The 24,673-nt window shown below is 55.1% G+C and overlaps 1 protein-coding gene across 2 annotated transcripts in view; it reads left to right on the top strand.

Moving 5' to 3' along the window:
• KIRREL3 (kirre like nephrin family adhesion molecule 3) overlaps nt 1–23,684 on the top strand; it is a 547,821-nt gene extending 524,137 nt beyond the window's left edge. The window contains exons 8-17 of one of the 2 annotated variants that reach the window (XM_066259699.1): nt 1,686–1,834; nt 3,367–3,494; nt 4,503–4,629; nt 8,996–9,096; nt 11,691–11,889; nt 13,342–13,377; nt 16,570–16,677; nt 18,077–18,186; nt 21,548–21,634; nt 22,232–23,684. In XM_066259699.1, the coding sequence (XP_066115796.1) occupies nt 1,686–1,834; nt 3,367–3,494; nt 4,503–4,629; nt 8,996–9,096; nt 11,691–11,889; nt 13,342–13,377; nt 16,570–16,677; nt 18,077–18,186; nt 21,548–21,634; nt 22,232–22,675 (1,489 nt within the window). In that variant the 3' untranslated portion in view covers nt 22,676–23,684. The remainder of the gene's footprint in view (nt 1–1,685; nt 1,835–3,366; nt 3,495–4,502; nt 4,630–8,995; nt 9,097–11,690; nt 11,890–13,341; nt 13,378–16,569; nt 16,678–18,076; nt 18,187–21,547; nt 21,635–22,231) is intronic. The other variant, XM_066259700.1, reaches the window with a different exon arrangement.
• The last annotated feature ends 989 nt before the right edge of the window (nt 23,685–24,673 follow it).

The following is a 24,673-nucleotide window of genomic DNA, read 5'->3' as shown; positions in this document are numbered from 1 at the left end:
TAATTCACAATAATAACCACATGGTGCCAGCCCGGGAGCTATTTGTGACGCTTAGAGAGGGCGGTCTCGCTGGACGAACGAACGGGCAGGGAACTGATGGAGGGGGGGCAGAGACCGGCCTCAAGGCTCTGGCTCCGGGAAGGCTTCGAGAGTGAGAGGAAGTGGAGGAAGCCATGGTCACAGGGTAACAATTGTGGGGACCAGAGAACCTCTCCAGCACTGGTAAACACAAAGAGCTGGAAGTATTGTGCTTTTAAAAAGTGAGTGTTGTCCAAATGGGATAAAACCAGGGAAGCTCCGAGCCCTCTCCTCGGAGACCTGTCAGGAGCAGCCTCAGCAGCACAGGCGCGCTCCCACTCACCGTGGGGCTGCCCACACTGCCTGCCCCCACTAGCAGCTGCCCACACTGGTCCAGTGCAGTGATATTTGTCCCAGGGCCAGGACCAAGACAGGCCCGAGGCCTTCTGGTCTCTCCAGTCTGTCGGCTCTGCTGGCCTGGTCACCTGGCTGGTGAAAGAAGCCAGCACAGCCTCTTCCTGACTCCCTGACCAAACCAGGGCGGGTGGAGCCCGGCCTCGGAGGAGCAAAGCCAGGTGGGAGGGTGGGAAGTGGACGGAAAAAGGAGAAAGTGCCATATCTGGGGGTGGGTGAAAGGAAGAGAAGGCCAACTGTGAGGGGAGCTATCTGGGGACAGAGTCAGTACCGCAGCGCTAAGAACCCGCTGAGTGGGAGGGCAGTCAGGAACACCTACACACACTCACATACACACACGCCCCGCTAACTCCTCTGCATCAGCTTCTCACCTCATCTGGGAACCAAGCTCCCTGGAGCATCACCTCTGCATGTGTGTGCATGCAGGCATGCACACGTGTGTGGATACATATCATTTTTGTGTCCATGTGCATAGGCACGCGCACACATGTGGACACATCATCCTGCGTGTGTAAGTGCAGGCATGCACATGTGTGTGGATGTGTGTCATTCTGTGTGTGCATGTGCATTGTGTGGGCACATGCATGTGTGGATATATATCATTCTGTGTGTGTACATGCAAACACACATGTAAGCGTGGAGACATGTCATTCTATGTGTGTATGCAGGCATGCACATGTGTGCGGACACTTCATTCTGTGTGCGCGCAAGCATGCACATGTGTGTGGGCACATGTCGTTCTGCGTGTGTGTGTGTGTGTGTGTGTGTGTGTGTGCAGGCACACATGCATGTGTGGACACATGCCATTAGGCCTTGGCCTCTGAGGTCACAGACTTCACCTCCTCCTTCTCCAACATGGCTCAGGACAGGGTCCCTGGCAGTTCAGAGCAGGAGGACCAAGCTGCTTGAGGACTGACAGTTGTGTTACCATCACCTAGCTAACCAGATGGGCTGACCAACTGAACAGTCAACCCACCTCCTTCCAGAATATCTACTTGTCCAGAGCCACTGAACACCTGGTGACCCTGAGACCGAAGCCCACCACCTCCATCACCAACTGCTCCCAGCCCTGAAAGTAACCCGTGTGAAGGTTTCCCTGCAGGGACCCCACAGTGGGCTGCCCCACGCTGGCCCAGGCCAGGCTCCTTTTTCTGTGGGACAGACGCGTCCAGCTCCCAGAGAAAAGTCCCTCCCAGGCCGGAGGGATGTCCTTGCCATCAGAGGCCACAGCAGCCTTTGGGGCTGTATTGCAGGTGGGCCAAGCGGGGCCAGACCATCAAGGAAGCCTCAGGAGAAGTGTACCGAACCACGGTGGACTACACATACTTCTCCGAGCCCGTCTCCTGCGAGGTGACCAACGCCTTGGGCAGCACCAACATCAGCCGCACGGTCGACGTCTACTGTGAGTGCTGCTGTGTGGGGGCTTCCCTGGGAGAGTGGGCACTGGGGTGTCTCGGCTCAAGGCCAGGGGAACCCCTGCTGGTCACTGCACACAACATGACAGTGCCTCACAGGCTCATGGTCCTGTGCCCTTTGCAAAGAACCTCCTCGTGTGCTGACCCTTGTAACAGCACAGGAAGGCAGTAATGTGCCCTTTACCCAGATGGAGGGGCAGAGGCCAAGGTCACACAGTAAGGAGGTGGCAGAATGAGACCAGGCCCTGAGCACATCCACTGCCTGTCCACCCAGCCTGCTCCTCCCACTCAGGGCTCACGGACATCCCCCTCCTCCCTGGTGGCCTGGCAGAGGCCGCCCAGCCGATGGTCACCTAGCTGAGTGTACTCACAGCAATAAACATTTGCTCATCTACTGCCCTTTACAGTTTTAAAAGATTTTATTTATTGATTTTAGAGAGAGGAGAAAGAAAGAAAGAGGGAAGAAGGAACAGGAAGTATCAACTTGTAGTAGTTGCTTCTCCTATGTGCCTTGACTGGGCAAACCCAGGGTTTCGAACCGGCAACCTCAGCATTTCTGGTCATTGCTTTATACACTGTGCCACCATGCGTCTGGCTGCCCTTGACAGTTTTAAAAGCACTTTCTCACACTTTCTTTACACTCGACCCTCCCCTCTCCCTCGACAGCCTCAACACAGAGTGCTATGCCCCCTTTCTACATTAAGGGACTAAACCAGGCTCTTGGCCCCAGACTTCACTCTTTTGCTCCCTGAAAGCAGCTCTCCGCTCACCCTCCCTTCATTATTATACTCCCTCTGGGGACCAGGCTTGGTCTGCAGGAGGCTCTGGCAGGAGAGGCCTCCGCTAATCTCCGAGCAGAGAGGCGGGAAACAGGTGGTGTTGAGAAAAGGTTGGAAGTGCCCAGAGGCGGATTAAGGTCGGTTGAGGTCCTGGGCGCAGAAGAAAATATTGGGCCCCTTAAAAAAAGAGAGAGATAGGGAAAATAAAAACACGTGTTAACCATATTTTTAAATAAATAAAAAATATTATGTACTGTTAATGTTAAAATTGCCCATATGAAACCAAACTTGGTGTCATTAGAAAAAAAGTGTAAAGCTGGGATTTTAGGGGGCCCTTCAGAAGTCAGGGCCCAGGGTGAGCGCCTGGTGCACCCGCCGTTAAGTCTGCCTCTGCCTAGGCCCAAGAAGGACGGCAGCTCTGGGTGAGGGGGCCTCCTGGGACCAGGCTAGAGGAAAGGGGGGAGAGCCCTGAGGGCATCCTGGCACAGAGGGGGCGAGGACCTTGTTCCCAGGCTGGTGCTGCCGGTTCCCGCAGGCCCAACGGAGGCTGGGCTCAGCGGGAGAGGTCTTTTCCTTACTTCCTGACCCGAGGCCCAGATGGGCAGAGGACTAAAATGTCAGGGAGTGGGCTGGAGGGCACTGAGGTGGCACCGGCACCGGAGTGGGGGAAGGGGGCCAGAGCAGAGACCCCAGAGCTCCCAGCCCACCAGAGGCCTGTCTTGTCCTTCCACCCGTCACAGTTGGGCCCCGGATGACAACGGAACCCCAGTCCCTGCTCGTGGATCTAGGCTCTGATGCCATCTTCAGCTGCGCGTGGACCGGAAACCCGTCCCTGACCATTGTCTGGATGAAACGGGGCTCCGGCGTGGTGAGTCCAGTGCTCAGACCCTGGAGTGTCTCAGGCAGGGGCCAGGGGAACCGTGGGCCCTGGACAGCTGCCTTCCGGGGCCTCTGTCACTCCAGTGAGCTAAAGGAAGAAGGGCTCCAGAAAGAGCAGAGGGGACCCCAAGGACCCACATGTACCTCCCCGGCCCTGAGCACACACCGCCACTGCGGATTTTCCTGTCCTGAACCTGACAAGAAAAGTGGGCGGCCACCAGTACTCTGGGAGTGAAAAGTCACTAGGAAGGCTTTTCTACTTTTTCCCATATAGTGGCTTTGGGGTTAAGCCTTGCTCTCTTCTGTGTCCCCCTTTTAAAGCATGTGTGTTCTTCAGTGTGCACAAGAGTTTGTCTCAGGAGGACCAGTGAGAGCACTGGGCAGGAAGGGAGGGGGAGGCAGGAGAAAAGCAGCCTCTGTGCGGCCAGTTCTGTGCCAGACGCTGCACGGCCTTGTGAGCTCACTGCCCGACTGTAAAGGACAGGAGGCATCAGAGATGATACATGACTGTCCACCGCCACACGGGAGTCACCACTGGAGCCAGGATTCCAGCTCCGAGCTAGCCAGTGCCATGGTCTGTTTGTTTTTCTTCACCCCAAACCACACCCCAAAGGGATACTGAAAAATGACTCAGAAAAGACAGGTCTGGGGACACTCAAAAAAGTAGGGTCATTTCACCTGCGGCCAGCCTAGTACAGGTGGGTAGACAGCCCCTCCCTGCACGAGAACGCTTCAGGGTGCAGCCAGGGAGTCCCCCTCCTCCACACTGCTCCTCCCCATGCTCTGACCCCCAGGGCTGCAGCAGACGCAGAGTCCTCCCTCTGTGTCGCAGGCTCTCCCACGGTGGATGCTGTGTGATAAATGTGTCCCCTTCCCCAGCCCTCGTTCTTACTGAGATGCTGGAGACATGTCACTTTCCACCAGGCCTGTCTTTCAGACTCTCTCTAGAGAGAGCCCACCCCCACTCTCTGTGTCTGGTTTTCCCTGATTCTCCTAGGTCCTGAGCAATGAAAAGACCCTGACCCTCAAAGCCGTCCGCCAGGAGGATGCTGGGAAGTATGTGTGCAGAGCGGTGGTGCCCCGGGTGGGGGCCGGGGAACGAGAGGTGACCCTGACTGTCAATGGTAAGACCTCCCACTCCTGCCAGGGCAGGTGGGGGAAGGGAGGGAGAGGAGAGGGACCCAAGGCGGTTTGGTCCCAGGCAATAACCCAAGAGGCTGTCATCAGTTCTGGCCCTTACCATCACCTCCAACTATGGGTCCATGACAGTGATGTGCACCTTGTCAAGTCTATGTCAGGGCCCAGTTCTGACCTGAGGAAGGGCCTGGGTGGTTTCTGGTCACCTGCCTTCTTCCGTATCTTCTAAGGGTTCTCAGCACTAAGAGTGGTAGCTGATGAATTTATCCTGGCCAGGAAATAGGAGCTAGAGGGTCACTGGGCAGCCAAAGCCATACCCACCCTTTAAACTTGACCTTGGCCCTGGCAGGAATTTAAGGAGAAATCCCTGGACTCCTGATCAACTTCTTCCCATTGCACTAGAGCAGTGGTTCTCAACCTTTCTAATGCCGTGACCCCGCAATACAGTTCCTCATGTTGCGGTGACCCCAAACCAAAAAATAATTTTGGTGGCTACTTCATAACTGTAATTTTGCTACAGTTATGATTCGGAATGTAAATACCTGATATGCATTATGTATTTTCCAATGGCTTTAGGCGACCCCGCCAGGGTCGCGACCCACAGGTTGAGAACCGCTGCACTAGAGCCACTCAACTAGGAACACCTGTCACAATGCCCACAAGACCAAGTGTTCAGGGGTCCCATTAAGGGGAGAGAAGGTGTCTTATCATATATAATAAAATCATTGCAGCAGGAGTGTGTTTTCATCTCTCCAAGAATACAGTGTGAGCTACTAGATGACAGTCACCTGAAGCATTTAGGGGATGGGGCTGAGACCGGGCCTGGCTGATGGGATGTAGAAGGTCATGGAGAAGCTAGAACCCAGCTCAGGTCAGACCCAAGATGGTTGTGGCATGGCACCAGGACAGAAATTTGAAGTCTCTGCTGTGATAAGTGCCTGGGCCATGGTCAGGAACCCAAGGTGCTTGTTTGAAGGGGTGAGAAACACTGAGCTTGGTCCCAGGTAATAACCCAAGAGACTGTCATTAGTTCTGGCTCTTACCATCACCTCCAACTATGAGTCCATATCAGTGATGTGCACCTTGTCAAGTCTATGTCAGGGCCCAGTTCTGACCTGAGGAAGGGCCTGGGTGCCACTCCTGAGCTTCCTGCCCCGCTGGGCTTCGGGTGCCTCGCGTCGTGTCTGTCATGACGGTGGCCCTTTGCAGGTCCTGCTGCCCACAGTCTGCCAGGGCCCGAGGGAGGGGCTGCTGAGTTCTAAAATGTGCCCAGCCAGCTTCATCTCGACCCAGGAAGCCACCTCCTGAAAGCCTCATCTCCGCTCCCCCTTTCCTAGGAATCTCACCAGCATGCTGCCCCTTAGCCACCTCCTTCTGCATCCCCATAGCCAGCTCCCTTCTCCACTTCCTTCCCTCCCCCCTCCTCATGGGCATGGCCGCCCCAGGGGAGCATTACCTACTCAGACCCCTGAGTGTTCACAGACCACCTGGGCAGAACTGACTCAGGAGTCTTCCTGCCTTTCCTGTGTGTCCCTAGGACGCCACCAATAAATTGGCACTGCAGGGCTAAAAATAACAGCATCTTATCCTCCGTCCATATATCCATGGCAACACGGGCTGCAGCCTTTTCCTGTCGCTCTGGTGTCTGACACTCAGCTCAAGCACCAGGCCCTGGTGAAATCTCGGCCACCCCGCTGGGAGGGTGCTAGACAGTACTGGCCCATGGCTACAGCTGGCTCTAGTCCACCTGCCCCAGGACCAGCAGGTCTGGGGACCCTCGGACTCACGCATGGCCTTCAGGGTCCCCAAGCCCAAAGATCTCAACAGCATATCCTTGTTCCTGGGGTGACCGAGGTGAATGAAGGAGGGACTGACATTCCATTGTCGCTTTAGACAGGAATTGTTTTCCAGCAGAGATTTGAAGTGGTTTCTTGAGGCAGGAATGCACATCTTGGAGGACATTTCCCTTGGAATGGGACACCCCAGCCTGGGCCCTGGCATCTGCCCAGGATTTAACCCTCCAGAGTCTGGCTTTCCATTGCCCTTTTTGCCTCCAACTACCCTCCCCTGGGTTACCAGGAAGAGAATGCCTAAGGGAAGGGAGTGGAGCAAGGAAGCTGTTTGTTTCTCTCTCGCCTGAGGCAGGGTGGTAGATTGCATGGCCCAGGGAGAGAAGCCTGCCAGCCACCTGGGCATCTGAAGAACAGACGGGAGAATGGTGCAGCCCTTTGCAAAGGGGCATGGACTAGGCTGAAGGATCTGGCATTCTGAAGGAATCTAGAATGGTGGGGATCCAGGTGGGGGGTACTGCTGGCCATTGCTCTTTGGGGGGCCGGAGGGCACAGAGATGGCTGCTTTGGCTTGCTCCCGGGCCCTCAGGAAGGCAAGATGAGCCGTGTCACTGCTATGCTGTGACTCCCGCAACCCCAACCCCATCCAGCTCTGTTCTGATTTTGGCTCCTTTGAAGAAGTCCTTTAACACAGATGCATCTGCCTCAGAACCCCCAGGGGACCCCTCGCTCCTGGAAAGTGAAGGGGAGAGGTATGGTTTCATCCCTTCCAGTGCAGCAGTGAACAAAGCCCCATCCAGTTCCCGGAACACCCAGCCCTCCCACCTTTTGGCCAAAGCACCTTCCTGGTGCTGAGGTCTCAGCCCTCTCGGAAAGGCAGCTGAGTGTGGAAGTCCCAGTCTTGAGGGTCCCCCACATCTGCCTCGCAGCTCCAAGCCATTTGCATTTTAAACTCAAAAAGTCACCTGAGTGTCTCCAGTAGCTTTTTTCCCCTTGGCTGAGAGCTACTCATAGAGATGCAAATCCAGTTTAATTAAGGTGGTTAATAAACAGTAATTATGTTTGCAGTGATTTTTTGTTTTGTTCCCGGCATAATTTTACCTGTCCTCAGGTCCCTGTCTCTGCCTCTTTTGCTTCTGTTTCCTGCCACCTAACCCCTGGCCTTTACTCCAAGAATTGGGGAGGGGGCACAAGGGCCCGTACCCCTTTGCCTCTTGCTTCACTGCCCACCCAGACAGGAAGTTGGCTGCACCAGTGACTGAGCTAGCCTCTCCTCCACTCCCCGTTCACTGCTAGGTGGGCATCACGCAGGGAAGACTTCCGGGTGAATACAAGACAGACAGGAAGCCCTGCTGGACTTTAAGTAGACTCACTAGTAGGCTGTGTCATGCAGTAACTGAGACAGGTACTCCAGGGCCCTGACATACGACACATGCACATACAAGTGCTCACACACACCTGCACACACGGACTGGGTGAGAGGAGGTTGGGTCAGCTTTGGAGCCACGGTCTCACCTGGGCTATCTGAGATCTCCTGAGGCACGTGTGAGACAAAGGCCATGAAGGGGCGCTGCTCATTGCGCCCGCCTGCCCCCCACTGGTTGAGGAACGTGGCACCTTTTCTCTCCTTCCCTAGATGCCCAGCCCTGCCCAGGACGTTGGGTTTGTTAGGCAACTGTGCCCTCTACTGGCGATCTGAGAAAATGGCTAGGACTGGAACAGCTGGCTAAGGCGCAGTACCCCATCAGTGAGCACAGCTGCAGCTCTTCCTCCCCGAGAGCTCCCCCACTCCCTTCTCAGGCTGACCGCCTCCTTCATAAAGCGCTCCTCGTCCATCCAGTGGAAACATTCTCTCTCCTCTGAAGTCGGTTATCACTTCATCTCTACGTGCCTGTGGTCCCAACACCCGCCACCTTTTATCATCGTTATTTATGTCTGGAGAAAGGGAAGCATCCCCACTTCCCTCCTCTGGTTCTTTTTGGCTGGTTGAATAATCAAATCGAGTTGTGTCAAATTAACAAGAGAAAACAAACTTAACTGCATGCATACATACAGAAGCTGCACATCCATGAGAGAGGGGCCGAGGTCAGGCGCGTGGGGCTGCAGACCAAGGCCAGTGCAGGACAAGGAAGCGCGGTTCAGGAACTAGCACGTCGCCCTTCCACACAAATGGGTCAAAAATATAATTTCCAATCATGTCTTATTGTAAGCAAGATCTCTAATTTAAATTCTGACAAGTAGTTAAGAAGAAGTAGAAGTTTCTCTTGAGCCCACATGGTCTCCGTTGCCTTTAGCTCAGAGTAACACACACAGCAGAGTAGCATATGTTGTGGGGACATTTGAACCCCTACAATGTCTTCTGGGCTTTTATGACTTAGAATCATCTGGTCAGGACCCCTAAGAGGTTCATGACTGATGCCTTACACTGACCTTGCACACACGAGCCTTCAGGAAGTGTCTGCTGAATGAGTGAGATAATGAATAAACATCTGAACCCACCCACGAAGGGTTCAGCAGGGGCCTGCCCTTCTGGAATCTCTGACGTGATGCTGTTTCCCAACAGGACCTCCCATCATCTCCAGCACCCAGACCCAGCATGCCCTCCACGGGGAGAAGGGTCAGATCAAGTGCTTCATCCGGAGCACGCCACCACCTGACCGAATAGTGAGTGCTCCGGGGAGGCGGTGGGGGATTGCACCACAGCGCCCGCAGTGCCCGCAGCACCCGCAGTGCCCACAGCGCCCGCAGTGCCCACAGCGCCTGCATCGCCCACAGTGCTCACGGCGCCCAGCAGACAGTCCCTGCTCGCAGCTGTGTGCCACGGGGAAGTCGGTGCACAACTCCCTGCGTCCTTTCCTCAGCAGGACCTTACCCCTGCTTGCTGGCTTGGTAAGGCAGCAGGAGGACAGACTCCACAGGCTGCAGTGCCTCTGCCGCTGAGCTGGGAGCTGGAAGCTGGCAGTGCTGGCTCTAACACAGAGCTATGTCCTGAGAGCACAGGAGCCAGTGGGAGGAGTGAAGGAAAAGGAGGATACACAGTTTCTTTCCTTTCCTGGGTTCAAGGCCAATTCTTGGCAGAATGCTAATCAGAGTGAAGTTTCTAGTGGGCAACCCCCTTTCTGCACATCCCAGGGTCCCCCTTGCTGCCTCCGTCCATGGAAAATGAATGCTGCCTCATTTATCAAGTTTTCCCCCTGAAAGTGCCATTCCATCCCCCCTCCCTCTCTCAGGACCTTTATCTCCAGGCAGTGCAGCTAAGGCAACCTGAGTATTCACACTTAGTCCTCCCAGGCACATGCGTTTGTGAAAGGGAGCTTTCTAATCCAGTCCACCCTAAAGTGGTGGACGCCCAGGCATAATAACCAAGAAAGGTGAACATTTGGCAGCACCAGTGTGTGGGGAGGGGAGCTGATATTATTAGTACACCCCGTGCCTAAGACAGTTCTGCTAGAAGATGCTCCTGGGCCAACCCCAACATGCGGTTCTGCATTCCATGGTCCAGTAGTGCCGGGGAGGGTGTGAGGCTACCTGCTGAACACCGTGGGCCGTGCATGCCGGAGCTGGTGCTGAGGCTGTACAATCCCGGGGTGCTGAGGCTGTTCAATCCCGAGGTGCTGAGGCTGTTCAATCCCAGGGTGCCGTCCTGTACACAAGATGTTACTAGAACATTGTTGCTATTACACACTTTCTCAGGAATTTAGTTCATTCAAAGATTTGCACAAAAATTGCAAGAATTCACACATAGAAGTAACACTTGTGTCTCCCATTCCCATCACTAGTTGTTTTTTTTTTTTAATTATAAGTGCAACACATGCCCACTGTAGAATATCCCATTCAGTCTTGATCATAATCACACCAGCTTTCTCTTCATAGATATCTAACTCTAGACCAGCAGTTCTCACTGGGATGATTCTGGTCCCCAGGGGATATTTTACATTGCCTACAGACATTTTTAGTTGTCACAAGTAGAGGGGTGCTGCTGGCTCCTGTGAGTAAGTGCCGGGGTGCTGCTCCAATCCTACACCGCACAAGACAGGCCCCCACTGAGAATGGCTGCAGTGCGGAGCCGAGAAGCCGCCCCTCCTGGTGCCCTGGGTCCCGGGCTGCCTTCATGGCCGTGCTCACAAAGAGCATGAGCACACAGGCTGCACAGGTGCCTGCGGTGCGTGTGACACAGCTCTGTGGAGAACTGAACCATCCTCCTCAGAAACTGAGGGAGTTCCAGGCGGTCACAAACACAGCTCTCAGAGCATGCTCTTGTACAGAGAACCACCACCAGACGCAGCCACTGGAGGGCTGGTCCTCTGCCTCTAGCGACCATGGCAGCAGTGTGCTGGCCCAGGCCAGCCTGAGGGACTCCCGTCGCTGCCACAGGCGCCTGCTTGCTGGAGAGATGTTCCAGAGCAGACCACATGAGGATCCCTTCTCGAAGGAAATGCCCTCTGGGGTGGCCAGCCTCTGTGTGTGTACATGTGGTGTGCTGTGTGTGTGTACATGTGCGTGCACGTGTTGGCGGTACGTGGTGGTATGCTGTGTGCATGTGTTGTGGCATTCTTGCAGGAATCAAAGGAGGACAAAAACGCCCAGACAACTTGATGAAGAAAGTAGGATTTATTAAAGCCAGCGGAGCATGTGAGATTTGTAGCTCCAAAAGACAGGCTCCCCAAAGTTGATTTTCTTACAGGTTATATACCTTTACACTACAGTATCTAAGCAATGGGCATGTGATTTCTTTGTTTAAGGTTTCCCAGGACTCAAAGAGAGGGGAGGGAAAGTTTCAGTGGGGTAAACAAGAGGGAAGGAGTTTCTAGATCACTTGCCATAGTTACATACAGGTCCTGCTATTCTTGCTTTGTATTGTATCTATGGGATATAGTTCATTTATTACTGGCTGACTTGGTTACCCCTGCTAGCCCCTTTCCCTTGAATTTTTTTTTTTTTTATTTCTTTCTTCTCAGGGAAGAGGGGGCCTGCCCCGCCTTCCTCAGCATATATTATGGGTGTGGGGTATGAGCACGTGTTTGTGGTGTGTTAGGATGGGTATACATGTGTGAACGTGTGTGTACATGAGTTAGTGGTGTGGTGTATATGGTGTGTACACACATTTTTGGTGTGTGCTGGAATGTACGTGAACTTGCATGTCATGTGCTAGAGCTGGACACAGCATGTTCATGAGCCTGGCAGTGTCACCCTGGAGCACAAAGGGGCATGGTGGCCAAGGCGGGGTCCCCTCCTAACTCTACCCCCCCCCCGAGTAGGCCTGGTCGTGGAAGGAAAATGTGCTGGAGTCGGGGACCTCGGGACGCTACACGGTGGAGACGGTCAGCACAGAGGAGGGCGTCATCTCCACCCTGACCATCAGCAACATCGTGCGGGCCGACTTTCAGACCATCTACAACTGCACCGCCTGGAACAGCTTCGGCTCCGACACAGAGATCATCCGGCTCAAGGAGCAAGGTGGGGGCCAGGGGATGGTGGCCAGCAGGCCCCCTCCCCACCTAGGGCAGGGCCCCAACAAGGTCTTCCAGAGTTCTGAGGAGACAGAATGCTTAGTGAAGGCTCCAAGTGGGTCAGGGCACGGGGATAGGTCACTGCTCCTGCTCACTTGCCATACAGCCTTGGGAAGGTCAGGGGGAGTGACCCTCCTTGGCCCAGCTCCCCCGAGGCAAGGGTACCAACCTGTACCAGGAAGCCTAAGGGTTAGAAGGCTGCTCAAGGAGATGGCCCTTTAAGATAGTGTTTAGGAAAAGGTGACCACATGAACAAGCCAATTTAATTGCCATGATATGCCTCCAACACCTTCTAAAGGCTTCAGCTTGCCTGCACTCAGCATTTCCGTGGTGGGCCCTGGTCTCATGCCTGAGTGCCCTCGGGAGTATGTAATCCACTGAGGCACTGAGGGGCAGTTTAGGACCTTAGGCAGGGCACAGAGATCCCCCAAGATAGATGTTTTGGGAAACCTGGTCTACCAGTTAACATGCAAGCCAGTCCAGACACCCAGAAGTCCCCCAGAGGCACCCATGCTGAGCTAAAGGGAAGCAACTGAGTTGCCCCAACCACTGAGCGGGCGGTCAGCCCCTCTGCAGTTCCCCTGGAATATGGGAGACACATGGACCAAGGTGCTACAAAGGAGACAGCTCGGGGGCTGCTCTGGGCAGAAGCGCTGGGGGTGGGCAGGAAGTGAGAAAGAGGAGGAGGGAAGGGAAAGGCTCACCCCACTGTGAACCCGGGTGCAGACTGCCCAGCTCCTGGTCGTGAACTCCAGGCTCTGCTCAGAGGTCTCACATAGACCAGAGGGCAGGGAGCCTGGCAGGGTGCACAGAGGGGGATCCAGAGAAGTTCGGGGCACCAGCAGCCCCTGGGTCCGAGGATGTGCTGCAGACCTTGCCCCTCTGCCAGGGTTGTCAGAGAGCCTCAGCCCTGGCACTCTCTGACCCTCCAAGAGGAGGGCTGCCCACAGGCTGTCAGGCCCTGGCAAAAGGCTCTGGGCCAAGCAGGGGTCCTAGTGGGGCCCTCCGGACTCAAGGTTGCCCTGTGGGATCACACATGTCTCCCAACACCCCTTCCCTAACAAGTGCTGCTTTGCATAACGCTTTGCACATAATTTGCATATCATCACACATCATCCCAAACCTCCGGCCCCCTGTTGCTCACCCTCCCTGTCTTCCCCTTGGTGCCCACACCCCCCATGCTCTCCTGTTGGTGTTCTCACCTCACCCCTACACCCACTTATCTGCAGCCTTGACTTCTCTCTCTGGTCCTTCCCCCTGGAGTCTCTAAATCTCTACAAATTCCAAAGACTGAGGAGGGCGCTCCCTCCCCCAGATCCCTCCAGGCGGCAGTCCCCGGTCCCACCCCGCCCTGGCCAGCCAGGCCCTGGCTGTGGACGCTTGCTTTATTTCCAAACAGGTTCGGAAATGAAGTCGGGAGCCGGGCTGGAAGCAGGTACGGAAGGAGACATGAGAACTCCCCGGGATGGGGGGAAGGGACCTCAGGGCTAGTGGGGGAGGGAACTCCAAAGGGGGTAGGGAGGCCTGTGCAGGCCGCTAACTTCTCTGCCCTCCCCCAGCTAGAGGGTTCAGTGCAGTCAGAGCAGCAGGGGGACGGGCTCCCAGCCAGTGTGGGTCAAGGAACCTCAGAGACCCGTCTCCTCCCTCACCACCTCCAGAGCCTACAGGCTCCTCGCAGCCGGGCACCAGGCCCTTCTCCCTCCTGCTCTCCTCCCATCCCTTCCTTTCAAAAGCCCTGGCTCCTCCCCTCTGGGGACAGCTGCCCTCAGCCTGGCTCCCTATTTCCATCCATGCTCTCCCCAACTCTCTCAGCTTCTCAGCACCATCACCAGCTTAGCGGTGGCTTCCCAGGGCCGGGGCCTCCAGCCCGCTGCGGCCTGCCGAGCCCGTGCTGCTGCACGCTTTCTCCACGGCTGCCTCCTCCGCCAACTGCCGCCGTCCCGGGCACTGCCCTCCCACCAGCAGTGGTCAGCGGTCCCTGGGTTGAGCTGCTCTGTCCAGGGCCCCCCAGAGACACTCCCCCCACTCTCCAAGCAGAAATTCAGAAAGAAGAACAAGGGCATTGCAAACCCGACTCCACAGGGCTGCAAGTACATGCCGAGGACGTGGGGTCCTCTGCCCTGGCTGATCTGCCACGCTGGCCGAAGGAGGTAGGGCCAGTCAGTTCCTAAAATAAGCTTCAGTGGGGCACAGGCAAGCTCAAGAAAACAACAGTTATCAGCATCAGGCTGTATTTGCCCTGAGGCCCCTCAGAGTTCTCCTGGTGCTGGGGACGTGTTTCCTGCCGGTTTCCATCTCACATGTGTCTGTTGGCACTCACCCAGTGGTCCTTGAGCCCTTCATGCATGGGGCCTCTCAAGCACAGGCCACCTCCGTGGATGGAGAGGAGGCTGAACAGGATGGCAGCTTCTCCCTCCAATCCCTCTCTCTCCAGGGACAGCTGAGGGGTGCTCTGTCCAGAAAGATAGCCAGCACAGGGGCGTAGGCCAGACCTACGGAAGCCAGGCGAGAAAGGACTGCACAAGGGCAGGTCGCAGAGGCATGCCCCCCAAGGGTCCCCTGGCGCCCCTCAGCCCCTCTCCCGCCTCCACCCACCTACTCCTCCCAGCTGCTAGCAGCACCAGGACATGTGGAGGCACAGCATGCCAGAGGCAGAGGGCCGCTTCCTTGGTTCTGTACTTCCAGGGGTGTGACCCTGAGTGAGGCCGAGAGGTTGAGGAACCTTCCGTGGCTATCCTTTGGCTCTGAGCTCAGCTGAGACAAGACCTAATTATTCCAGGGAAACTTACTAGGAATTTGAGGAGAAGCGAAATCCAACCCAAATTAATAAAATTCAAAAGCATAGAGCCAATGAGCTTCCAAAGCAGTTTCTTTTTTTCCTGATAAAAATTAAAACTGGAGACAGAATCATCTATTAGTCAAAGCAAGTCCACTGAGGTCAAGTCTCTTCACTCCTGGCTGTTGAGACCAATTCAAGCTCCTCTATTTTCAATCCCTGAATGTTCACTGCATCCACATCCTCCCCACCTCTCCCTCCACTCTAACAGTGGTCTCAGCCACCAGTGCGCAGGAATGAACGAGCTGGTGTGCAGGTCCTGGGGTAGAAAGAGTGCCCACCTACACTGTCAACCAACAGGCACCTTCTCCCTCCAGGAGGAGGGGACCAACCACCTCCTCCCCGTAGCATCTCCAAGGACTGTGGTTTCAGGTTTTCTTCTTCTCTTTAAAGAAAACAACAATGAGAGGCTAACTCACGGCCCACAACAAAGAGGCAGACATCCCACAGCCAAGCATGCTGAGGAACGAGCACGGGCAGGAGGGAGGGAGCGCTAGCTCTATGAAAAGTGTCCTCCTTTTACAATCTAGATCGGCTGTGGCCCTCTTTCCCAGTTAGAAATAGGAGCAGAGATGGAATAGGGCTGGGTGCCAGGCTCAGTTCCGAGGCCTTTACTGCATTCACTCACCTACACCTCATAACACAGCGCTGGGCGACACTGTAATCCACCCACTTTACAGATAAGGGAGGTGGCAGGGTCGCACAGCAGTGATGGAGTCGGGGCTACACAGAGCGTGGGAGGTGTGGAGGGGGCTGTGTGGTCCAGCGAGCGGAGCTGGGCAGGACCGGAGTGGGGGCCGCGGGGAGGCGGAAGAGGAGACCTAGATTTGCCTTGGCTCTACTTAGCTGTGTGTCCTTGACCAAGTCACTTGATTTCTCTGTACCTCCGTGTTTCCCTCTATGACTGAGAAGTGTGGACTCTGGGCCCTAAAGCCTCTGTGCCCCTTCATTCTCTTGTTCTATTCCCGATGGACTATTCCGGCCCCAAATCCTGTGCTCAGGCCCCATATGCAGCCCTCATCACCCCCGCCCCAACAGCACTCCGCATCCCCTTCTCCACTGGGGTGCGGCAGGCACGGACCACAGAAACTCAGCCAGGTGCGGGGCTCTGCCTACCTGCGGTCTGGGCCCCTTGAGAAGGGCTGTCAGGACTGGCCTCGGAGAGGAAGGAGCAGGACTGAGGTGGGGGGCTCAAGGAAAAAGAGCCCTTCTCCTTAAAGAGGAGAGAGCTGTGATCCTGCTCCGCGGGCCCCTACAACTTGGGCTTCTGACACCTGCAACTTCTGATGCCCTCGCCGCATCAGACCTGAGAACTCTAAAAGCTGGCTGCCCATGCCCAGCCTCTTGCACACGGGAAAGGGAAGAGAAGGAAAACACGAACTGAACAGACAAGGGCAGAGCACCGTTGTTTTTTCACAGAAAACCTAGGACTTAAGAGTTTTCAGCCACTGCATAATAGACGACTCCTGGTTTAATCCCCGAGAGAGCTAAATTGTACCTGGCCTTGCCTCTCATCTCCCTTGTCCCCTCTCCGGCCCTCCCCTCCGTGTCTGCTTGCCTCCCTCCCCCCCCACCACTGCTGCCGTGTCTTCCTCCCCCTCCCCCCACCCCATGTCCCACCTGAGCTGACCCTGTGGGACTCAGCACCCTTCACAGGCACCTCCCAGAAGAGCCCAAGTGCAGGGCTCTGGCCCCCGCTGGCAGAGGCTGCGCCCGAGGGACCCGGCTGAGGCCCTGGGGGAGAGTGGGCTGTTGGACCCCTTGTCAGCTGTGCCTGCTTCTCTCCCACAGAATCTGTGCCGATGGCCGTCATCATCGGGGTGGCCGTAGGAGCTGGTGTGGCCTTCCTCGTCCTAATGGCAACCATTGTGGCCTTCTGCTGTGCCCGCTCCCAGAGAAGTACGGGAGGGAGACCCGGGATCTCAGGGAGGGGGACAGAGAAAAAGGCCAGGCTTAGACTGCCCCGGAGAGCAAGTAAGCAGGAGCGCAGTGAGCGGGGCCCTGGTGGTGCTGTGAGCTGTGGGCCGGGATGGGCTTCTGTGCATCTGTCTGTGCAGTGCTTTGCGGGCATCTGGCCCACAGTGGGCACTCCACCGAGGGGGAGCTGCACGAAACTGACCTCACCCCTCCCCGGGCAGTCAGCCAGCACTCTGGATGGGAAGACGTGTAGCCATATAGAACCCTATAGAAATCTGGGTGGAGGGTCCAGTCTTGCCCTCCAAGACCAGGAAGGACAACCAGAAAAGTAGGTCACCCACACATGAAAAACAAAAAAGCATTCAAAAAATCACCTTGCACAGACCTTTAACGGTCTTTAGTCATTAGCAATAAAATCTTGGTGTTTGTGTGCTCCTGAAGGACACGTGTGTCTGGAGTTTCCACCCTGGACATAGTGCTGACGCATGTGTGACAGACACACGCAGACGTGTAAAACGGGATGGTGCAGCAGAGGTGAAGACATTGAGGCACAGTCCTCTAGACCCACTTCTGCATGCGAGCATGGGTGGGCCGTGCTCGCCCTGGCTGCAGGTTCCCTGTGTAGGGTAGTGAGGGGCTGGGTGACAGGGCCGTGGGACCCACTCAGCTCTAACATTCTGTGCTGTGAGCACAGGGCGCGACATGAGGAATCAGAGTGGGCCTGCTCTCTCCTCCATGTGGCAGCCTTCAGTGTGGGTCCCCTTACGTCTCCTCCACTTCAAGCTAAGTGGCCTTGACTCCCCCAGGTGTGGTCTTGGGTCCTCCTCCCTCACCACCCTCTCCGTGGGAACTATAGGGGAGCAGATTGTAGCCAGAGTTTTCTAACAGCTCTTCAACTCTGGAAGTTGAACAACCTTCCTTACAAAAGCATAGACAGGAAGCTGGACCACCTGATGTCAGGAATGTTTCTGCTTCGCGCGGGAAGAGGACCATTAAGGTCCTTTCTGAGCCACATTTGTGATTCTCTGAGTGGAGAGATTGGAGCCCGGTACAGTAGATCAGAGAAGGCTCCTAGAAGGAGGTGAGAATTTAGTAGAATGGAAGAACCTAGCTCTGTGAGCTGGACGAACAGATGAGGACAACCTTTCGAGCTCCGGGAGTGGCAGTGACAGGCTGAGGGGCATGCAGCCAAGAGCCGATGGAGAAAGAGCTCTGAGGCCCAACAGCCCTCGGCACCTCCAGAGAGGTGTTCTGTTGGCAGGAGGGAGGGACTGGAGGGTAAACTGGGGGCATGGAGGGGGTGGGCACTTGACATCTCAGGCCCTAATGCCCAAGAATGCAGACTAAATCTGCCATCTGCATGTTCTTATTTTATGTCCAGATCTCAAAGGTGTTGTGTCAGCCAAGAATGATATCCGAGTAGAGATCGTCCACAAGGAGCCTGCCTCTGGCCGGGAAGCTGAGGAACACCCCACCATGAAGCAGCTGATGGTGAGAATGCTGTCTTACGCCCACTCCACCCCAACCTCTGTGCCCTGGAGGTCCTGAACCAGAAGCCTTCTGTAGCCCTCAATGCTGCCACAAAGCAGAGCATCAGACAAGATGCGCCCCTCCCCCCATGCAGGACAAACACCTGCTCTCAAACAACGAGAATATCGCATCTGCTATACTGCACTTGGTGTTCTAGAGACTCTAAGACGTCTAAGATGCAGTCCCAGCTTCCAGTAGAGAGAGGAGACGTATAAAAAGCCACAACGGGCTGTTATACAATGTGTAATTCTACACACACCTACAGATATTACAGATATTCAGTATATACCCTGTGCCCCAATATCCCCCCAAAAGTCTGCAAGAGGCATAGGTTCCTCTTCTGGAACTGATTTGCTTACCATAAGCAAATCATCACTTCTCCCAAGCCTGCTCCTCCACTCTGCTATGCAAACAGAAACCTGAAACATGGCTAGGAAACTCCCCAGGTGGTACACTGCAGAGGGTGAGCATGAGCTGCTCTGTGCCCCTGTCTCCCCACTGGGGAAATGGGGGGGTGGAAGAGAACACAGGCTGTACTGAGGGCGAGGTGGGAACCCCCTGAAGAGCCGTGGAGTACAGCACACTCTCCAGAGAGGTTATTTGTTCGTGTGGCTCACAGACACCTGTCTCCTTACCCATCTCCACTAGGCGGGAAGTGAACCGCCTCATCAGCCTGCATCTCTGGAAGCTGCCGGTCCCGCACTGACACCAGCATTGCTTAGTGCACTAAGCTGAGTTCTTCATCAGCTGCTCTTTTTTTTATCCATTTTATTTTTGGTGCTGTCAACTCTACTCCAAAGATTCCTCAACGGGGCCCCTATCACCACTCCACCATTAGTGTGTTAGCTTGGGCTCCCTGGACTATCACAGCAGCCTCCAAAGTGGTCTCACTATTCAGTTTTTTCACCACTGTACTCAGTACCCCCTCCAGGGTCCCACAAAAAGAGTCTTTCTAAAACACCAGTCTGACCCTGTGGCTACTCAGAATCCCAGTAGCTCCCCCTGTCTGCTGGATAAAGTCCATGGTCAAAGATCATCAGACTCGTCACCATGAGGCACCTGCCCGCCTTCCCAGCTCCACCTTCTGGCCAAAGGCACAGAACCTCGACACCCCAGAGAACTGCACTTCCCGGCCTTTGCGTCTTCCTGACCCCAGAGCCTTTGCAAAGACAATTCCCTCTGCATGTTGGATTGGTCAGTTGAATTTCACATTCTCCCATGAGGATTGGCTCAAACGTCACCTCTTCTGTAATATTGTTGCCTGTCACCTCACTGCTGGCAGAGCTCTGCTCTTCCCAGACACTGCACGCTGTCCTTCCCCTTGCATTGCTCTGTGACTTGTCAAGCTCTCCAGTTATCCAGAGTTCCTCCGGGCAAAGGTCGCGTTCCTGAATCTACCCAGTGCTAACCTGGAGCCTGACATGGTGAAGCATTTAATCTCGCAAGGGAGTGACCGTGGCCTGACTCTGAGAAGGCATGGGCGTCTCCATAGATGAGCTTCTCGACAAGTCTGTGTGGTAGGACCGGCCTGTCCTTTGTTCCAGCTGCCGATGACCGTCTGCACATCCCCGAGTCCAAGCCCTCAGGAAAGAGGGGAGCTCGCTCAGCAGTCAATTAAGAGAGGGGCTGGGGGAGGACAGCTAGGGCAGAGGGGCCTGCTGAGGGCTCAGTGGCTATGCCTCCGCTAGGGGGACTGTCCTCCCTCATAGCCTTTAGCCCCAGCCCCCTGCAGCCCCACTTGAGGACAGACAGGCTGAGAAGTTGGAGCTGGGGAAACAGACATGCGATGCACTCGGAGCCAGAGCTCACCGGAAACTAAGCCATGAGCAGTGCTCACCAGGGATGATGGTAGAGGGCTGGGCTGGTTCCATGGGGCTCCGGAAAGACACCAGGAAAGTGAGTTGCAAGGGATGAGAATCATTACAGCCCCGAGAGTAGGTGGGAATCTGGCCTTAATCATGTCAAGTGCAGAAATGACACATGGGAAGCAGCTATGTATGACATGCCACAAGATAGCATCGCCGTGGTTATTCAGATTAATTAGCACACTGACTGTGTGCTGAGTATGCTTTAATTCTCACCATGAGTTTTATTATTATTTTAATTCTCGGGAACTTAGAGCAGTGCCACTCATTCGCTCATCCAACACAGCTTACGTTTGTAACAGCCCCACCGCATGGAGACCGGGCACTATCCTGGGTGCTGGCAAATCAAAGAATTCATTTAAAAACAACTAATATGATTCCATCCCAAAAGGATTTTGGTCAATGACCACAGTATCCAAGGCATTGTACCAGACACAAGAAATGTTTTTTTCATTGGCACTTTGGTATCCGTTAAGGAGGAAAAACTTTAGTACATCTTAGTCATCACTGTGTCGCCAGAGTCACCATGATTCACAGTGGTTCTTCCTTAAGGTCCTCATTAACCGTAGCCCTGGATGACGCACTGCCCTGCTGGGGTGGGGTCCCACCATGTGCCCAGTGTCATTGTTTATTCACAGATCCATCACCCTGGTGAGAATAGCTTCATCTTTTTTTTTCTTTATTGAGGGAGAGAAATGAGAAGTATCAACCCATAGTTGCAGCATTTTAGTTGTTCATTGATTGCTTCCCTGATGGGGGCTGGAAGGGGAGCTCCAGCAAAGTCAGTGACTCCTTGCTCAAGCCAGAAACCTTGAGCTCAAACCAGCAACCTTGGGCTCAAGCCAGCGGCCTTGGGCTTCAAGCCAGCAACATCTGGGCTCAAGCCAGCGATCATGGGGTCATGTCTATGACCCCATGCTGAAACGGCAACCCCACGCTCAAGCTGGTGAGCCTGCACTCAAGCCACATGAGCCTGTGCTCAAGCCAGTGACCTTGGGGTTTCAAACCTGGACCTGAACGTCCCAGGTCAACACCCCATCCACTGTGCCACTACCGATCAGGCAAGAGAACAGCTTTATCTTAATCCATGTATGCTTGGCCTCAGCACAGGTCTTGGCCTGAAATTCAGTAAATGCTCAATTAATTGAACTGAATCAGCCAAGTGAGAGCTCCATAGGTGACCCTTAGCCCAAAAGGAAGTAAGTTCAATCTTAGAGGCCTACTCTGCCCCGCCCCTGCCACCTTCCCTGTCTCTCTGCTTCCCACCACAGAGGTCCAGGAACAACATGAGATCTGAAATCTCCTCCTGACTCCTTCACCTGCCTCCAGTGTGCTGGGGAGGGGGTGGGGGGGAGGCAAAAATGGCAACCTTCCTTCAAGTTGGTTGGTCCTTTCCTTGGGGGAAGTGAACGTTTAGCCCACCTCCTGCCCACTGAGCAGCCATTTTGGGGTTGCAGATGGACCGGGGTGAATTCCAACAAGACTCAGTCCTCAAGCAGCTGGAGGTCCTCAAGGAAGAGGAGAAGGAGTTTCAGAACCTGAAGGTAAGAGTGGCTGCCAGCTATGGGACTCAGCATGGAACCTGGTCTTCAGCTCGGACGGCCCAAGCCCCGTGCCCAGACAGACAATGACAGCAAATAAAACGCCAGAGGTCACCTTGCGGACAGGTATCTATCCTCCCCTAAGGTGCGACCCTCCCTGTAAAGGCACCCACGGTCTCACTCCCACACTAAGGAGGCAAGGGAGTCAAGGTTGAGGTCCCACAGTTCTCCTATCCCACAGCCTTTTCACAGATACATTTAAAAACTAAGTATCCATGTTCTGGACAAAAACAATAAAGTCCGGTTCTCAAATGACCTTGCATTGTGCTGGTGTAACTAAATCTACCATGGAGAGGCCCCTGCTTCCCTCCTTCAGCCCTTCCCCTCCCGGCTGCCACTAGAACACCTGACAGCCCTCTCTTCTTGGTGTCCCCACCAAAATAACCCTTCCCGACACCCCCCTTCGTGCATTTCTCCCCTGCTGTCTCCTTCCGCCTGTCCTCATCCCTTCCTGTGTATGGGAGGGCCAGCTCAGCCTTGGAAGTTCAGTGCAGTCCCACCCACGCAGTGATGCTGTTCTTGCTTTTGTCCCCTACCCAGGACCCCACCAATGGCTACTACAGTGTCAACACCTTCAAGGAGCACCACTCAACCCCCACCATCTCGCTGTCCAGCTGCCAGCCGGACCTGCGTCCTGCAGGCAAACAACGAGTGCCCACGGGCATGTCCTTCACTAACATCTACAGCACCCTGAGTGGCCAGGGCCGGCTCTATGACTACAGCCAGAGGTTTGTGCTGGGCATGGGCAGCTCGTCCATCGAGCTCTGCGAGCGTGAGTTCCAGAGGGGCTCCCTCAGCGATAGCAGCTCCTTCCTGGACACTCAGTGTGACAGCAGTGTCAGCAGCAGCGGCAAGCAGGACGGCTACGTGCAGTTCGACAAGGCCAGCAAGGCCTCTGCCTCCTCCTCCCACCACTCCCAGTCCTCTTCCCAGAACTCGGACCCCAGCCGACCCCTGCAGCGGCGGATGCAGACTCACGTCTGAGGATCCCAGGCCACTGGCAGGGAAGCGGGGGCTGGGGCCACGCACATCCTGGCTCTCCAGATAACATGGGTACTTTGCAGAGGACCCCAGCACCGGCAGCCTCCACGACAGCCCGGAGTACCTCTGCCGCCACCCTCCTCCGAAGCCCTGATTAAGCACAAATCTGGGTCCCCAGCTGCGGTGTGCCAGAGGCATGGGGTGGGGAAGTGACAGAGGAAGCAGCAGCGTGCACTGTGCTCCATACTGGACACTCTGGGCCCAGCCCTTTCCTGGAGGCCCCCTCCTGCTCCTCCCACAGGCACTAGAGGCAGCTCTAACTTTGCTTTAATGAAACTGCCCATCACTCTCCAGTGTCCCCTTGAGCTCTACCCCTTGCTGCCCATAAGCTCTACCCCTGCGCCTGTGCTCCTGTACAACTCGAGGGAGAAGAGGGGTGAAGTGTTCCCCCGCCCCGCCAACACTGAGCTGCCCCAGAGACCCCAGTGCCCTCTGCTGCTCAGAGCCCTGGCTACAGGACCGTCACTCACCACACTGGCTGGGAGCCCACCCCCAATTTGTTTGGTGTTTTGTGTCCATACTCTCCCCATCTGTCCTTAGACTGGATGCCTCTGAACTCTGAGGTGGGCCTGGCCCCATCAGAAACTGCTACCCTGGAAGGGGGTTTGGAGGAGAAAAAGGGAGAGTGTCAGCCCTGGGGGGAACACCTGGCTGGGCATGCCCCTCCCAGGCTGTGAGCCTCAGAGCTTCCCGTCCACCCCTGCTTTGCATAATCCCCTCTCCCCTACAGCACTTCAGAGTGGATTCAAGGAGTGAGAGCTTCTCTGGTCATGGGGAGAGAGTTTCCTGGGAGATGCAGGTGTGAGGGGACTAGAGGCCAGGTCTTTAAGATGATGACCTCGCTTTCTCTGCCAATGAATCACCAGGGGCCTAGATTCACACCAGAAACAGGGCCCTGTCTTTAGTAAGACCCCATGGGCAAGAGAGAAAGTATATCAACACCTTACCCCTCCTACTCACCACCCGAGAATAAATGTTAGGGTTGTTACTCAAAACAGTTCGTTCTTTCCTTTTGTTCCTGCAGAACCACACGAAGAACCCAAGAGCTTTGGGAATTCAAGGTTCTTTGCCCTTGTTGGGTCCACTTTCCTAGGTAATGCAGGCTGCCAGTAGCTCGGGCTCCGGAGGTAGCTGCCCCTCCCGGCAGGCTCCTCTCCTGTGGATGTGCCCCACTCAGAGGGTGCAAAGGCAGGACTCACCAACCACCTGACTCATGCTTTATTTATTTATTTATTTGTTTGTTTTTTGTTTGTTTGTTTTTTGAGAGAGAGAGAGAGAGAGAGAGAGAAGGGGGGAGGAGCAGAAAGCATCAACTCCCATACATGCCTTGACCAGACAAGTGTAGGGTTTTGAACCAGCGACCTCAGTGTTCCCAGGTCGATGCTTTATCGACTGCTCCATCACAGGTCAGGCCCTGACTCATGCTTTAGACAGCTCAGAGGCAAAGTGGTCGTACTGGGCCCTGGAAGGGTCATTCAAGGTCTTTCTCTCTGTAACATTCGCAAAGGAAAGTTACCTTTTGGGGGGCTTCAGGGAGAGAGGCCCTCTTCAAAGAACTTATGGCACCAAAACCGTACATGCTAAACCTCAAATAAGGCTCCAAGAATGGCCCTGCTGGGTGGGAAGGGTGTAGCACTGGCAGACAGGGTGGCATGGGTAAACGGGCAAGTTTGAGGGTTAGTTCAGGGGCTAGGAGTCAAATGGGACTTTGGAGAACCCAAATTGTGCCTAAGGTTGACTTTCCTCTTAAGTTTTAGACCCTTTTTCTCCAACTTCCCTCTCAGTCCTGACCCCTCATGGAAACCTTCACCACAGAAGTCTGTGCTTCTTTCCAGTCACCGATTCCTTGGACGTCCCCAACCGGAGATCCTATGCATTGCCTCCTTAGTTCCTCCACCCAGAAGGGTGCTGGGCCTTCCCGCGTGCTTCCGATTGCTTCAA

This window comes from Saccopteryx bilineata, chromosome 2 (assembly GCF_036850765.1).
Source record: "Saccopteryx bilineata isolate mSacBil1 chromosome 2, mSacBil1_pri_phased_curated, whole genome shotgun sequence".
Lineage (NCBI taxonomy): Eukaryota > Metazoa > Chordata > Mammalia > Chiroptera > Emballonuridae > Saccopteryx > Saccopteryx bilineata.
The sequence above is the reverse complement of the archived record's forward strand: the minus strand, read 5'-3'. Positions and strand labels throughout refer to the sequence as shown.